At 46.1% G+C, this 15,235-nt stretch overlaps 1 protein-coding gene across 1 annotated transcript in view; it reads left to right on the top strand.

Annotated features, from left to right (window-relative positions):
• Positions 1-15,235, top strand: part of LOC112643047 (nitric oxide synthase 1 adaptor protein) — a 275,681-nt gene that overhangs the window by 202,706 nt on the left and 57,740 nt on the right. Inside the window, 1 exon segment of the mRNA XM_049106837.1 lies at positions 6,286-6,344. Within this exon segment, the coding sequence (XP_048962794.1) occupies positions 6,286-6,344 (59 nt within the window).

Below are 15,235 nucleotides of genomic sequence, written 5' to 3'. Positions count from 1 at the left end.
TCTTCAACTCCCAGCCAGGCCCACGTAATTAGCTTTGCTGTGCACATAATAATGATTACTTATAATCCTGGAATCACACTATAGCACTATTTGCTAGGGAGTGGACTTCCGAATAAGAAAGATTAGTCTTGAACTTCATCCAAAGGATTTTTCTATGAAAGGACTTGAAAGGCCTCCGTTTCATGTGGTCTCTGTTATAAACCAGTAACTTAGTTGGGATCTCCTGAGGCTCTCCTAACATTCTAGAAAGGCTCCATCGTTGTCGTTAAAAACTATTCATTGTGCGTCTACCATGTTCAAGGAACTGAATAGGATCCGTGAGGGTATTAGACATGGATCTTTTCCAGCAAAATTATTTTTAATGACATTGTCTGCATATATAGGTCTATTATAGCTCCTCCATAACTGCATTAGAGTTATTTATCTCTTTTCCCCCATGGGCTGAGTCTTTAGGGGCAGGGACCATGTCTTCCCTCTAATCCTATTTCATCTGTTTGGGAAAGTAGAAGACCAGAGGGACCACACTCATGAAAGTAATTACATGCTAAGATGGTAATGAGAACAGCTGACAATGGTAGCTAACTAACGCTAATGCTGAGCACCTGCCATTTGCCGGGCCTGTTTGATGCACCTTATACTTACTAGTCACAACCACCTTGTGAGTAGGTGCCATTCTTTTTTGCTCATTTTGTGAGAAAAGATTGAGCAACTTGCCCAAGACCTGACATTCCATCAAAGGTGAAGTCAAGGTTTGAATTGGGTCTGTCTTGATCACATAAGGAGGTTCTTAGCACTACTGTGTTGCTGTGTGTATACTCATCTCCTCAGGTTGCTTGGAGAAAAGCTACTCTTTAGAAAATGCCTAATTAATTAATCAATCCAAGATCTTGAACCTCTGGCCTGTACTCTGTCACCAGGATATCACATCGCAGGAAAACTGGTTTCCTGCCCAAAGTGTTAGTCATTATGGGAACACAGAACTCAGATCTCATTGGGTAAGAAAAGAAGGCGCTTAGGATTATAGAACCAGAATTCAAGAGAAAAAAACTTCAGAAACGATCTGGTCTGCTCCCCTGGCTGATTAGACTTTGGAAACCGAGGACGAGAGTGGCCCAGTGACTGTCCCAGGGTTACCCACGTAGTTACTGATGGGGCCAGGACTAAACTTTGTCCAGTCTTCTTTCTACCATGTTATGTTGCTAAGGCCTCCTTATTTTCTGCTGGTTTTAAAACCTGCATGTTAGGAATTGTGTACATTGTGTGAGGATTTATGAGCACTTCAGTTTTGAAATGTGTATTCCATACCATGGGTGATACCTGAAGATGAGGGATAGCTATATTTTCAGACTAATCCTGTTCTGTCTGGAAGCTGGGAGAACTTGTCCCGCTGAGTTAATAAGGCCTTTGCAAGATTGTGTTGTGTGTTGGTTGTTTCTTGAGACATCCCCATTGCTGCCAGGATCAGGAGTCACGGTAAAGCTGACAGACTTTGTGATGTGCCTGGGAAGCAAAATGCCAGTGCAAATCCTTCCTCCACGTTTGGGTTCCTGGGGAAGAGCTTCAAAGATGCCCTATCCATTTCTGGGCTCTAAAGGGAGACAGGATGGCTATGATAATTACCCCGACTCACTTTCCTGTTTTTGGCAGACCTACCTCTGACCTAATAATTCCCACGCCACATTCCCTGCCCACAGATTTTGGAATATCAGGATGGCTGTAGCTTTCTGCAGAGGACTGGCCATCCACACTCATTAGATAAAGGATGTGCTTACCCCATTCAGTGGTCTTCTAAGAGCAAACACTGCAAGCCCTTTACCACTGGCAGGTGGTGGAGACTGCCATTGTCTGATTCTATCATGTGGAGTAGCAAGGAGGTCGTGGGGCGCAGGGGTTTCGTTACCACCAGACTAGGTGAACTTGGGGAGAAGTGAATGAACATCTGAGTCTTAGTATTTATCTTTTAAGGTTGCGATCAACTTTGATAACATGAAGGAAGCATTATAGAAACGTTATTAAATGAAAGGAAGACTGTTCTCTCCTGTATCCACTGGAGAAGGTCCTGTGAGCACAGGAAATGAAGCAGCTAAAAATGACTTGCCTGTATCTTTCCTTTCTCGCTTTGTGTTATTCTAGGTCCTCCAAAAAGCAAATGCCAAGACGGGATTAAATGCCTGTGAGAGAAGGTGTGGAGGCCCTGGGTGAGGCTGGGGTAGCTGTCACATTTCCCTGTGGGTCTGATTCCAAGGGAAGGAGAGAGCAGGGAAGGGAGGGGAGGGTGAGGGACAGTGTCTTAGAGGGCAGGGTGCTCCAAGGAAGGTGTGGCAAGGTCATCAGGGCGTTCTGGGGCCAGAGCCATGATGGGGGTGGGGGGACAGGGGGGCTCTTGTGTGTCCCAGGAATGACATCCTGCCCGGGCATCCCTGCACCCTCCTCATTGGCCTGGAGCCTCCCAGAAGCAGGGCTCTCACCACAGCGATGGTTCAGAACACCGCAGCTGGGGCCCTTGGTTGAACTCCCAGTAATTGGAGGTCTTAGGGCATGTTCTTGTGAGGACAGCTTCCATTCTCCAGAAGGTTTCGACTAGCCAATAACATGACGCAGGGCCTTCACTCAAGTTAAGCTACGCTATCTCGTTGGCTTTTTTAATTACCTTGGAGTAAGGAATTCATAAGAAGGAGGTGGCGGAGGGGAGACTGATGAGGGAAGGACGGGGAATAGAGAGAGAGAGAGACAGGTTAGCAAACCCTAGCTCAGAGGCCTCCTGAAAGGCTCAACGATTCTGTGAGTGTCCTTGGTAGGTGCAAAGGGGACGCAGGGCGGAGTTACGCACCTACCTGCGCAGGGTGGGAGTCTGGCAGCAGGCTGGCCAGTCGCCCCAGGGGCACCCCGTGTCCACTCCCATTCCTTTTCTATATGCGGAGCTAGTGAGGGGACGGGTCTTCCTCCCCCTGGGCCTCGCTTGCAGGCCTCACTGCGTTACTGCGTGGACTCTCAACGGTGGGGGTGAGGCCCTACCTGAGCCTGGACCTCCGGTTGAAGGAGGCTCTGGGCGTCCTGCTGGCCATCCTGGGCTGTAGGTGGTAAATGTGGCCGTGAAGTACTCTTTGCCTCGAAGAGGTGCTGACAGCTTCAGGGACTCACCCGTGTCCTTCCCTCTTGTCTTCTCTCTTCTCTTCTCTCCTTGCTTCCCCTCATGGCTCCCATCTGGACTTGAAATGTCTTCATTTTCGGGCATAACTTGGAGACCACAGCCCACTCAGGACAGTGGGTAGCAAAACTGGAAATTTCCTCATGTAGTCTCCAAGACTCCCAAGACCTTTATTTCTAAGCATTTATTTATTTTTTTTAAGATTTTTATTTAGATGACACACACACACACACACACACACACACACACACACACACACACGGGGGTTGGGGGCAGAGACAGTCAGAGGGAGAAGCAGGCTCCATGTAGGGAGCCCGACATGGGACTCGATCCTGGGTCTCCAGGATCACGCCCTGGGCTGAAGGCAGCGCTAAACCGCTGAGCCACCCGGGCTGCCCTATTTCTAAGCATTTATACAAAAAAAATGGCCTCAAGTGTAAGTGGGAGCTGTGTGTGTTTCTCAAGATAGTGAAACTAAGTTTGGCTGTAGGTATTGTTCATTAATAAATTGCTATCCCCTGATTGATGCCAACTTTGATTTATAACCCCACAAAGGTGGTGGGTTCTTAGTTTTTCTTCCTGTTTTCCTTCTCTCATTAAAAGCTTTTCCTAAAAATTTTCCCTTCCATGAATATTTATTTCTAGGTAGAAAGTGAGGAAGGGGTCATTTGTATGTGTGCTTTTTGTTCTAGAGGGGGGAAAAAAACATCAAAACACTTGAAAAAGAGAAGGTTATGAAATGATTTCAGAGCAAGAGGGAACGATCCAAATGTTGAGATCCTTGGAGCTTCCCTCTGAGTCCTACTGTTCATGGTGCCGCATTGAAGCTCAGTTGTACCAGAGGACCCACACTGGTCTACAAATTAGGACTTGGTTCTAGTCTTGACTGGGCTGTAAACTAGGGGGGGACACCTTGCTGGGACCTCTACAGGGTCTTATTTGAAAGATGGTGGCATAGAAAGGATACTGGAGAGTCCACTCTACACCAGACCCTTTGGCTTATCTTGATAATGTTCTGATCCCTTCACAGAGTTAATGGATGCATCCAAGGATTAGTGCAAAATCTTTAAAGGAAGAGGACTAGATTTTAATCCAATTTTCAGAAAAGGAAAATAAGTTAGGTGAAAAGTTTATTTTTTTGATCAGGATATCCTCTATGGATGCTGGTATCTCTTTTAAATGTATCTGCTGAAATGTTCAGGTTTCAATTGAAAGTCACTCAATTACATACCAGAAATTGAGGAAAATCTCGAATGAATAAAATGAATAAAAGAACAAATTGAATAAAAGAGTCAAGAGATGCCAATACCGAGATGACAGATGTTGGATTTGTCTGACAAGGCTGTTAAGGCAGCCGTCATAAAAATACTTCCGTGAGCAGTTACACTCTTGACACAAGAGTTAGAAAGTCTCAGCAAAGAAATAGAAGAAAGAAGAACCAAATGGAAATAATAGAACCTAAAACCTACGGCTGCTGAAATAAAAATCCAAATGAATGGGCTCAACAGCAGAGAAGAGGTGCTTTCTGAACATTGCTACCTGAATTGACTGAAGACTTTGGGCGACATACGTGGTCATAGATAGAGATGTGATTGAATTTAACATTTAATTATTTAATATTTATATTTCAATTTGCCCCCAAATCAAACCATATTTCAAGCATCCTATTTTGCTCTTAAGAGAATTCCCATGGCGAACACGTATACTGCGTGTTTAAAACAGGCATGAGTTGCTGTGCCCCTGAAAAATCTCAGTGTGTCCATTGGAAACTGGCCCAATGTGTGCCAGTTATAAGGTTATAAGGCAGCTAAAAAATACTATCAACCCGTCCTTGCTGGGCTAAGAGGGGTATCACAGCTGGAACGTAGACACGAACGTGCCTCTGCAGATCCCACCACGTGTAAATCAGTGAGGGATTCAGGCCAGAGTACCAGGTTCGAGGGGGGACGCTGGCAAGTGATGCGGGTACCCAGAGAGGGTCAGCCAGGGACTTGTCTGGCGAGGAGCGTTCGCAAAGCCTGAGATGATTTGGTGTCAAGAAGAGGGTTGGCTGTCTTTATACATCTGGAGGGTTCTCACTTAGAAAAAGATGTGGTCTCCTTGTTTCTGTGTTTGCTCCAAACGGGCCATTCGTACGTTAAAATCGTGCAGGGCAGTGAGTAGCCACGCTTAGGGAGGCGACTTTTGAAAAGTTAGTTCTCGGAGCCTGAGTTTTCTTGTCTGTAAAAACAGCATCTGATGTTGAATGCTTGTCAACCTGTGGAAAATCCACCTCTGCGGGCTGGATTGGGATTGAAACTGGGGGATGAGATGGCACGGGTGGGTGGCCGTGTCTGCCAGCGTTGTGTGTGAGTAAAGCTGCTTCATGTCTCGGAAGGGCCTGAGTAGAGTCTCCCCCTGGCCCCAGCTGGGGGCCTGTCCCTGCACCTGGAGGTGGGACCTGGGAGCCGTGGTGGCCACTGACCAACTGCTTCCTCAACACACTTGGGGGGGGGGTACTCACCTCATCAAGCACCTCATCTCTTGTATGGCCCCTGAATCCCACCCCACCCCTCGTCCCATTCCCATCCCTGTCCACATCCCCAGCAACCCAGGGGAGATCTCCTTTGAGTTAGGTCCACAGCCAGCAGGACTGTCCTCCTGGGTAACTACAGATGTACTAGGTACCTCACCAGGCTTGAATCCCACGTTCTCCCCTTTAAGGAAGGGAGGATGGGAGCTGCATTTCCTTTTGCTTTTGACAGCATCCTTCACAGCTCAGCCTCCTCCCTTTTGTTCCTCCTGCTTCTCCCACTCCTCTGTGATGAGTGATGTATCGCCTCTGCGTCTTCCCTTGGTGATTGCTCCATGAAACTGTGACTTGGAGTGCGCTTCTGGTCCTCTGGGGTGGCCCCGGCTCCCACCTGCCCTGTGTGCCCTGGAGAGACACTGTCCTTGAAGTGCTGGAAGGAACCTGAACAGACCAGACATGACGTTTGCCACTTGTTCCCTGGAGCACTCAGCTCCAGACCTCTTAGAAGTCGTCAGGCCGGGAGCTGGTGCATGTGTTTGCATACATATTAGTAGCGCACCGTGTGCCCTGGTTCTGTAGCGGAGGACAAGCCTAACTTATTCATTTACAGCTTCTTTTATTGCAGAAAAAGGAGTGGACATGGGATGAGAGCAAGATGCTGGTGATGCAGGACCCTATCTACAGGTAAGAGTCCCGTCCTCACCTGTTGTCCCCTGGAGCTGTCGTGCCGGTGGAGCCAGGTAAATTCAAAGAAATTTCTACTGCTTTCCCCTTCTGCGACCTGTTGGTTCCATACGTGTAAGTACAAGAAGCCAGTCTCCCTTATCTCTAAGATTTTGAGGAAGATTCTTCTTCGGTTCAATTGCACTGTCTAGAAACTACAAAGGATTTCTACTTGGTGTCTAGTCCCAATCTCTTGGTTGTACTTTGAGATTTTTCTAATTTGTGCTAGTTTTATCTCAACTGAAATGTCATACTTGCATATCTGTTCCACGTCAGAAACTGAGCACAGATAGAGGGGTTGTGACCTTTGGGGAAGCAGAAAGACACGTATAGTCCCTGGAAATTGCCTTCACAACGAGACCAATAGGATTCCTGTAGAGATTAGATGTGTACTCCCTGGGCAGAGGAGTACCTGGTGGTCACAGTATGGAGTGCCAGGGCCCCCCTTGGACCCACAGCAGGACCTTGATTCACCAGGGTTACTCTGGTGTCCTGGACTCTGCTGACCAAGCCCCACCCACCCCACCCCTACCTCCTTCCTGTTTTCTTCAGTGACAGAATGGGTGTTAGCTCTTCCTTTGGGATTTGGGGGAACCTAGAGTCAAATGACTTGCTCTGGTCAACAAAACGGATAAAGGTTGGGACTCAACTGACAAGTTGGCAACATGGCGGCCCTGTCTTCTCATCAAAGAGTGGATGCCTGTGAAATGGGATTTCTGTTCATTCAAGGAAATGTAACGAATGTGAAAACACTCATGCCAGGAGCTGTGCTGGGTGATTCAGTGGATGACTAAAGTAGGTCGTGGTCCCTCCTTCTCTGAGACTGTTAGTCTAGAAGGAAGTAGATCACTGAGGCACAAGACCGTGTGTCTGACAACATGAATTTCTTTCTCTGGGTTCCTGTTGTACTTTTAAATGTTTGTGGAAACAAGTGGTACAGTGTGTTACTGTCACTTAAAAAAAGGTCTTTTGCCAGTAGATGATGAGGCTCTTGCAGGGGAAGAACCGTGCCCAGCTCCCTTTCGTATTTCTAGCACCAAGCCAGCGTCTGGCCTAGATGCATCATTTAATAAAAGTGTGATGGGTGGATGGAAAAATGTACTCGATACCTGAAAATTAACTTGCGTGTTATGGTGATTCACAGGAGGGAATAATCACTTTCTACTTGAGTGATAAGGAAAGGCTTCAAGAAACAGATTGCATCAGAGCTGGGCTTGAGGGATGTGAATGCCCCTGTCATTTGCATTTTGTAAAAGGAAGAATTTCCTGGGAGGGGGGTGGTTTTGTTTTTGTTTTCCACAGCGGCACCGTATACATACAAAGCCAGCTCATTGCAGATGCCACTCATGGCCTTGAGTCAACCTTTCCTTGGTTGAGAGGAAGGACTTTGCCCAAAGTTTTAACAACGTAGCCCAAACAGGCTATCGATTTGATGTATTTTTTATAATAGCTTTATTGTGAGGTATAGTTGATCTAAGGATCTCCTTTCTATTGTTATGATGAGTTTGTGGTGTGTGTGTGTGTGTGTGTGTGTGTGTGTGTGTTTTGTGGTGTTTTTTGTTTTAATTTTGTGTACCGTCATACAGCGTATCCTTTTTCTTGGCCTGGCTTCTTTCATTCATTGTAATTATTCTAAGAATCCTTACTTGTCATTGTATGTAGCAATAGCTTATCCCTTTTTATTACTAAATGGTATTCCACTGTATGAGTATAACTCATTGTGCTTGGCCATTCAAATGTTGGTGGACATTTTGGTGGTTTCCAGTTTGGGGCTTTTACAAAAGTTTATGTGACTGTTCACTACAAGTATTTATATGGACATACACTTTCATTTTTCTTGGGTAAATACCTAGGAGTAGAATGGCTGATTATATGGTGGGTTTTTTCTTGGGAGGGGAGTTATTCTTGTTCTGAAAGATTTTATTTATCTGAGAGAGAGAGCGTGAGTGTGTGTGTGAGAGAGTATGAATGAGCCAGGTAGGGGGAGAGGGAGAAGCAGGGGAGCCTGACGTGGGGCTCGATCCCAGGACTACAGGATCATGACCAGAGCCGAAAGCAGACACTTAACCAACGGAGCCACCCAAGCACCCCGATTTTGTTTTTTTAATGAAACAGCCACACTTTTCCCAAGCGGTAGAACCACTAGTGGAGTTTGAGACCTCTAAATCCTTCAAATCTTTGCCAACATCTGGTATCGTTGGCTTTTTTTTTTTTTTTTTTAATTTTAGCCCCTCAGATAGATGTGTATTAGTATCTCATGGGGGCTTTAATTTGCATTTCCTAGTAACTAATCACCTTGGGCATCTTTTCATCTCAGATGCCATTCGTCTGTCTTTTGTAAAGCATCTGTTCAAGTCTTTAGCCCAGTTTTGATTGGGGTGTTTTGTTTTCTCACGGAGTTTTGAGAGTTCTTTGCAAATTTTGAATACCTATCCTTTATCAGGTGTGTGGTTTGCAAATATTTTCTCCAAGTCTAGCTGGACTTTTCTCTTAATAGTGTCTTTTGAAGGACAGAGTTTACTTTTGGTGAAATCCAAACTACCAGTTTTTTTGTGTGTCCTCTAAGAAATCTTTGGCTAACTCAGGGTTGCAAAGATTTTCTTCTGAGCTTCACATTTTGGTGTATAATCTACTCTGATTCGTTTTTTTAAGAAGAGGGATATGTCAAAGTTTGTTTTTCCTCCTGCAAACAGGTGTCCGGTTGTTCCAGACTCATTTGGTGAAAAGACTGTTCTTTCTCAGCTGAAGTACCTCTGTTGAAAATCTCTTGTCCCTCGCTGTGTGGTTTGTTTTGAAGTCTTTATTCTCTTCGATCCATCCAGTTGTCTGTCTTGATGCTAGAATCATGGTGTCTTATTTAGTGTAGCTTAATAAAATAATCTTGGAATCAGGTAGTCTGTCTTCTAGACGTTCTTCTGTTTCAAAGATTTCTTTCAATTAGTATAAGTATGGTATGACCTTTTTCCTTCCCTTCACTTTTAAGAAGAAACATGCTCTTTGGTGGGGGAGGGGTGGAAAACATTAAAAAATCTTAAATTTGTAAGTGAATTAATTTTTTTTTTAAATTTAAGGTAGGCTCCACGCCCAATGTGAGGCTTGAACTCATGACCCTGAGCTCTATTTGGCAACCCCTGTCCCCCCAGGGGGAAAAAAAATCCATACAGCAGATTTTCTGGTTGTAGGTATCTCGTGGATATCTTGCTCTTCTGTCAGAATTCAGCAGCCTGCATTTATGAACAAAGGTATGAAGCTTTGCCAGTCCTGTCCCAGGCATCTAGATCCTTTTTTCCCCCTCGTGTATTAAATTGGGTGTTTTTGGTCTCTGTACATGTAAATTTGTGTGTTAGGAGTTGATGAAGGAGGACTTTATTCTAAACGGTATATCTCATTTCATCATCAGTAAGAACATTTATCATCATGATAACATGGTAACATTCACAAATGAGCTTTTCTCAGGGACCGTTTCTGCCCCTAAGGAACCCCTCTGGTGTGACTGGCGTTGCCGCAGAATACATAATTGCTGATGGCTTTCATGAAACACTGGACTCCCCCAGCATTCGCTTTCAGAAAACTCCTTTGTGGCGCGGTGCTTTCTTCCCATCCAAAAGAAATGCCTTCACCACATCAGTAACAGGCTCCTCTTTTATTAGCTTACATTTTAAATTTAAATTTTTTGCATCTCTCCCCTTGAATAATAGAGTCATGGGTTTTGTTTTGTTTTTTTATATTGAGGCAAAATATAAAATGTACCATTTTAATAATTTTTTCAAAAGATTTTATTTACTGGAGAGAAGAGAGAGAAGGAGCAGGGGGAAGGGCAGCAGGTGAGGGAGAAGCAGACTCCCCCCCTGAGCAGGGAGCCCGATGACATGGGGCTCAATCCCAGGACCCTGGGATCACGACCTGGGCTAAAGGCAGATGCTTCGCCGACTGAGCCACCCAGGTGTCCTGCCACTGTAATAATTTTAAGAGTATGAACTCATGGCATTAATCACACCGTGTCGTGCGGCCATCACCACTTTCTAAAACTTTTTCATTGTTCAGAATAGGAGCTCTGTGCCCATCAGCGAGGACCCCTTATTTCCCTCTCCCCAAGCCCCAGGTGACCTCTAAAGTCCTGGGACTTTATGACATTGAAGCACTGTGGTGGCCACATGGTCCAGCCTCCCCCATCGCAGGATGCCTCTGCCCCCTGCCCTGATCGCTGTGACCATGCTCCTCACTGTGTTTATGTGAGTTTTGTCCATTGATCCTAGCTCTCGTCTCTGGAGCCACAAATACGGAGATCTTATTTCCCTAAAGTTCCCGAAGCCATTCTTCATTATATTTTTACCTAGACTTCCTGATTTTAGAACACATAATTTCTTTCCCCTTAAGATATATTAGAATTTAATATAGTTTCCCAGATGCTGTCTTCTCAGTGTAAGATGTAGAGATAACTCTACCCTCATGATGCTCAGTTTTGCATTCATTTGTAAAGAAAAAGATGATACTATATTTTGCTTATTTAACAAACTGTGTTAAGGTCCTACCTAGGTCGTGGTGAATTTATTGTCCAGAATCTTTAGGATTATATGATGGTCTCTAAGCCAGATTTGTGTGTGTGTGTTTAAAAATTGGACTTTTTAATCTAATTTTGGTCACAGATTGACTTAAAGTATTATTACAAAAGCAATGATAACTTATACATATATTTATTATGCTAGGATGTTTAGGTACCTACATTTTAGTTGGAAAAAAAAAACAGAATAATCCAGATTTTTTTTTACTCATTCTTTATTTCTGCAGTTCTTGCTATTTTATTTTTTAGCCTCAATACAAGAATTTACATATGTTGTTGTTACGTGAGATATAACTTTTCTGAACTCATTATTCAGAAAGCTCGATTTTTTTATTTTTTTATTTTATTATTATTATTTTTAATGAATCAGAGTTCAGTAGGGAAGTAGGCACTGAGAGTGTCAAGGCCTATTGAAGTTGTTCTCAAATTTGGACCTACACCTTTGCAGCTGAAGCCAGAAAGTAAAAGGTCCAGACAAGACCCTAGAGTAGTCATTAGCCAGCCCAGGTGTGGCTTATAAGTCAAGAGTTCTTGGGACCCCAGGAGCATCTATGAGCCAGAGCAGAATTGCAGATGGGACAGGGGCAGAGGTCTGTGGAAGGCTGTTGACTCTTCCTGGCTGTTGCCTTCTAGTTAGCTGAGAAGCTTCTGACCAGGGGCCTGGATCTGAGGGTGTTCAGCAGGGCTGGTGGTTATGAAGGGGAGCCAGATGTGGTGCACAGCAGAGCGAGGCCACGTGTGGCTGGCCGGTACCCGGATGTCCAGTTCTTCTGGCTCTAGCCAGGAATGACCCTTCAGAGCATGGTTGCTCCTGCTCATTTTACACCTCCCAGATCCCACACAGGTTTCTCTCGTGAGCAGTCCTACACCATGGCTCTACAGAAAAGGGAATGTTGACTTTTAGCTTAGCAGAGCTGACCCAGTATAAAGCCATCACGCTGGGGTGTGACAGCTTAACTGTCCCTCTGAGCTTTTGGTTAAGTAACTTTAATAAAAACATTTTCATCCAAGTCACTGACATGATAAGGGTGTTGAATGGAACAGGACTAGGCCTAAAAAATGAAGGCTTCGTGTTTAATTTTTCCTTATTTCACATTTCACTTCCTTGGTTAACATGCTTATTTTACCCTTTCTGCTTTAATCAGCATGCTTTTTTTTTTTTTTTTTTAAGTTAAAAAATAGCACAGGAGTAGTTGTACCATTATAGAAGTCTGTGCTTTTGAAGTTCAGTTCCCCTGCCTTGGTTTCTTTTCAGTCTTATTGGGCACTGAAAGAATTATCAGTCCCCCAAAGATTTCTGACTCTAGTGGCCAGAACCACAAATGACAATCCTTCTTTTGAACCAAAGGAAATAGATTAATTAACCTGAAGTCTTCCGGAGCTAGACTGGAAGTAGTTCTCTGGTGTTGAGTGTAGAGGATCAAACCAGGTAGGGTCCCCATAGGGTGTCCAGCCAGTCCTCAGAAATGTCATTAATTAACGTGCAAGCAGTTGGCCAGATCAGACACTAGAAGAAGCGCGTTCTGGTTTAGGGCCCTCCTCATTGAGCCACACTTTGATTTTGAGCAAGTCAGAGGTAAATTATTCAGGGCTAGCTGGGGAAAGGAGGAAAGGCTGCATGGAGAGCTCTGATGTGTATTGTTTGTCGTGCTGGGCACCGAGGAAAGCAGTGGTTTAGCAGTCTGGGTCCAATCAGAAGACAGAACTCACAGTGATTTAAATAGAAGAACTATAAAGAATAATTGAGCTGTAACAAAACAGTACCTTTAAGCTGCAAAGATCACTCTTGGCACACCTGGGTGGCTTAGTCAGTTAAGCATCTGACCCTTGATTTCAGCTCAGGTTGTGGTTCTCGGGGCTGTGAGATCGAGCCCCACGCCGGGCTCCTCACTTAGGGGGAGTCTGCTTGAAGATTCTCTCCTTCTGTCCCTCTCCCCACATGAGCCCATGATCTCTCGCTCTCTCTCTTTCTGAAAGTAAATAAATCTTAACCGTTCATATTTTTTTTTAAGTGCCAAAGCTTAGGAAGTATCCTCTCATACTTTGATTTTATGAAAGTGGGGTAGAGAAAAAAAAAACCCTAGGCAGCACTTCTAAAGACTTGCAAATAAATGAAAAGAGCATCCACCGGTAAAGAGCATAAAGGCAGGAAGAAGCAGATGGAACATATGGTGACTCCTACAGGAGCAGGTTCACGGGAGGGAGGGGTCAGAGTCCGCCAGTCTCTTGGTGGGGAAAGAAAGGAGAACCGCGGTGCCACAAATTGGAAATTAGCAGTGGAGTCAAACAACTTTACATTTTTAAAAGCAATGATAGTGGCCCTATGAAGGCAGAAGGATGAGGTCCCGTGGGGATTAAAATAGAAGGTTTTAAAGATGCACATTATTTTTAAGCATTATTTTTTAATGGAATCAGATACTACCCTAACCTGTAATATACAGGTAGAGTCCCATAATTAGGAGAGAAGATAGACGGGGTAGCAATTACTTGCACTGCGGTTTTGTAGAGCCAAAAAAGCTCTCAGGATGCCTAAGGGTGGCTCACCAACATCCAGGCTGTCCCTGCAAAGTCAGACCAAGACCTCCCCGATGGAGATGATTGCACGCTCTAGACTCCCTCCCTTCAAACCTCCAGACGCCCGAGTCCCCACCTCAAACCCCGGCACGCGTTCCCTTAGCTCCATCACCATGGGAGTATGGCAGGGGGCCCAGGTACCCGAGTCGCGGGAGGTCAGAGGAGGATGAGCAGCCCTGGAGCTCACGCACCGAGCTCTCATGTGTGCCCCATGACGGACAAGGGTCAGGGTGACTGTCTGGATCTTCCGTGTGTCTGTAACATTGAACCTCCTCCAGGTCTCCGCACGGGAGGTGCTGGAGGGGCCCCTGCTAGATGGTCACCAGGGACCTGGCGGCAGCCCGGCCTGTGGATCTTTCCCAGGCTTCTCCTGTCTTTCCTGGGCCAGCCTGTCTGGGGGATGGGAGTGGCCGTCACCTCCGTGAGTCACGTGTCGCACAGAGATGATGCTCTTATTCCCTCTACTGCCAGAACCTTCCATAGGCGCTGCCTCTTCATGCATATGCATGAGTGGGAATTACCCAATTTTACGCATGGAGGGGCTTAGGAACTGAGAGAGGAAAGAGTGAATCATTCATGCTCTGGCTTCAGCTCCCCAGGGCTGCTCCGCGGTCCCTTATTCACCCCTGGCATGAATTCCACTAGGGGCCACATCCTGCTCACCCGCTTCTACCTGTGAGCTGTGTACACCTCCCTCTTGCTCGGTGACCCCCATCTCCTGTGGCCTTGCCCCCCGTGGCTCTGGGCCCTGCCCTCCTGTGTTCTGGACCCAGTGTCACTTGTGTCCCCACCGTGGGCTGTGGCCAGCCCTTCCTTCCCCAGCCTCCCCATCTCCCCCGCCTACCCTGAGATCACCTGCCCCATGCAAGGACACACCTGCCAACCCTTGGCTCCCTCCCAGGGCCCAGGCCCGTCACCCTGCAGGTCATCGAGGTCTGACTCTGGTTTCCACCGCTTGGCGGAGACCACTTGCTCTGCCTGCTGGTGCAGGCCCCGCAGCTCCACACCCGCCGCCCCTCCTTTCTCCTCTTATTTCGGTTTTCCTGCCTGCCTTTCTATTGCTTTCAATCCTTCGTTAGTCTGATGCCTTCTTTATCTGTTCCCATCCTTTACCTTTCCTCGGAAGCAGGTTCTGCACTTCAGTCTGCACGCCCCTTCGTGGGCTGGGCACAGTCCCTGGAGCTCGAAGTCTCGGTAAAGGCATGGGGTGCGGGGCCCCTGGGTGGCTCAATCGGTTAAGCACCTGCCTTCGGTTCAGGTCGTGATCCCGGGGTCCTGGATGGAGCCCTGTGTCAGGCTCCCTGCTCAGTGGGGAATCTGTTTCTCCTCCCCCCTTTACCCCTCCCTCCCATGTGTACGTGCGCGCTCTCTCTCTCTCCCCCACTTCTCAAATAAAAATATTTAAAATTTTTTTAGAAATATTAGATATTAATAAAAATTTATTTTTTATTTTATTTTATTTTTTTTTAAAGATTTTATTTATTTATTCATGATAGTCACAGAGAGAGAGAGAGGCAGAGACACAGGCAGAGGGAGAAGCAGGCTCCATGCACCGGGAGCCCGATGTGGGATTCGATCCCGGGTCTCCAGGATCGTGCCCTGGGCCAAAGGCAGGCGCCAAACCGCTGCGCCACCCAGGGATCCCTAATAAAAATTTAAAAATAATTTTTAATACCACATGGGATGCACTGTGAGTCCCCCCGAGGGCCTGCTGACC

This window comes from Canis lupus, chromosome 38, assembly GCF_003254725.2.
Source record: "Canis lupus dingo isolate Sandy chromosome 38, ASM325472v2, whole genome shotgun sequence".
NCBI lineage: Eukaryota > Metazoa > Chordata > Mammalia > Carnivora > Canidae > Canis > Canis lupus.
Note: the sequence above shows the minus strand (reverse complement) of the source record. Positions and strands in the feature narration are given on the sequence as shown.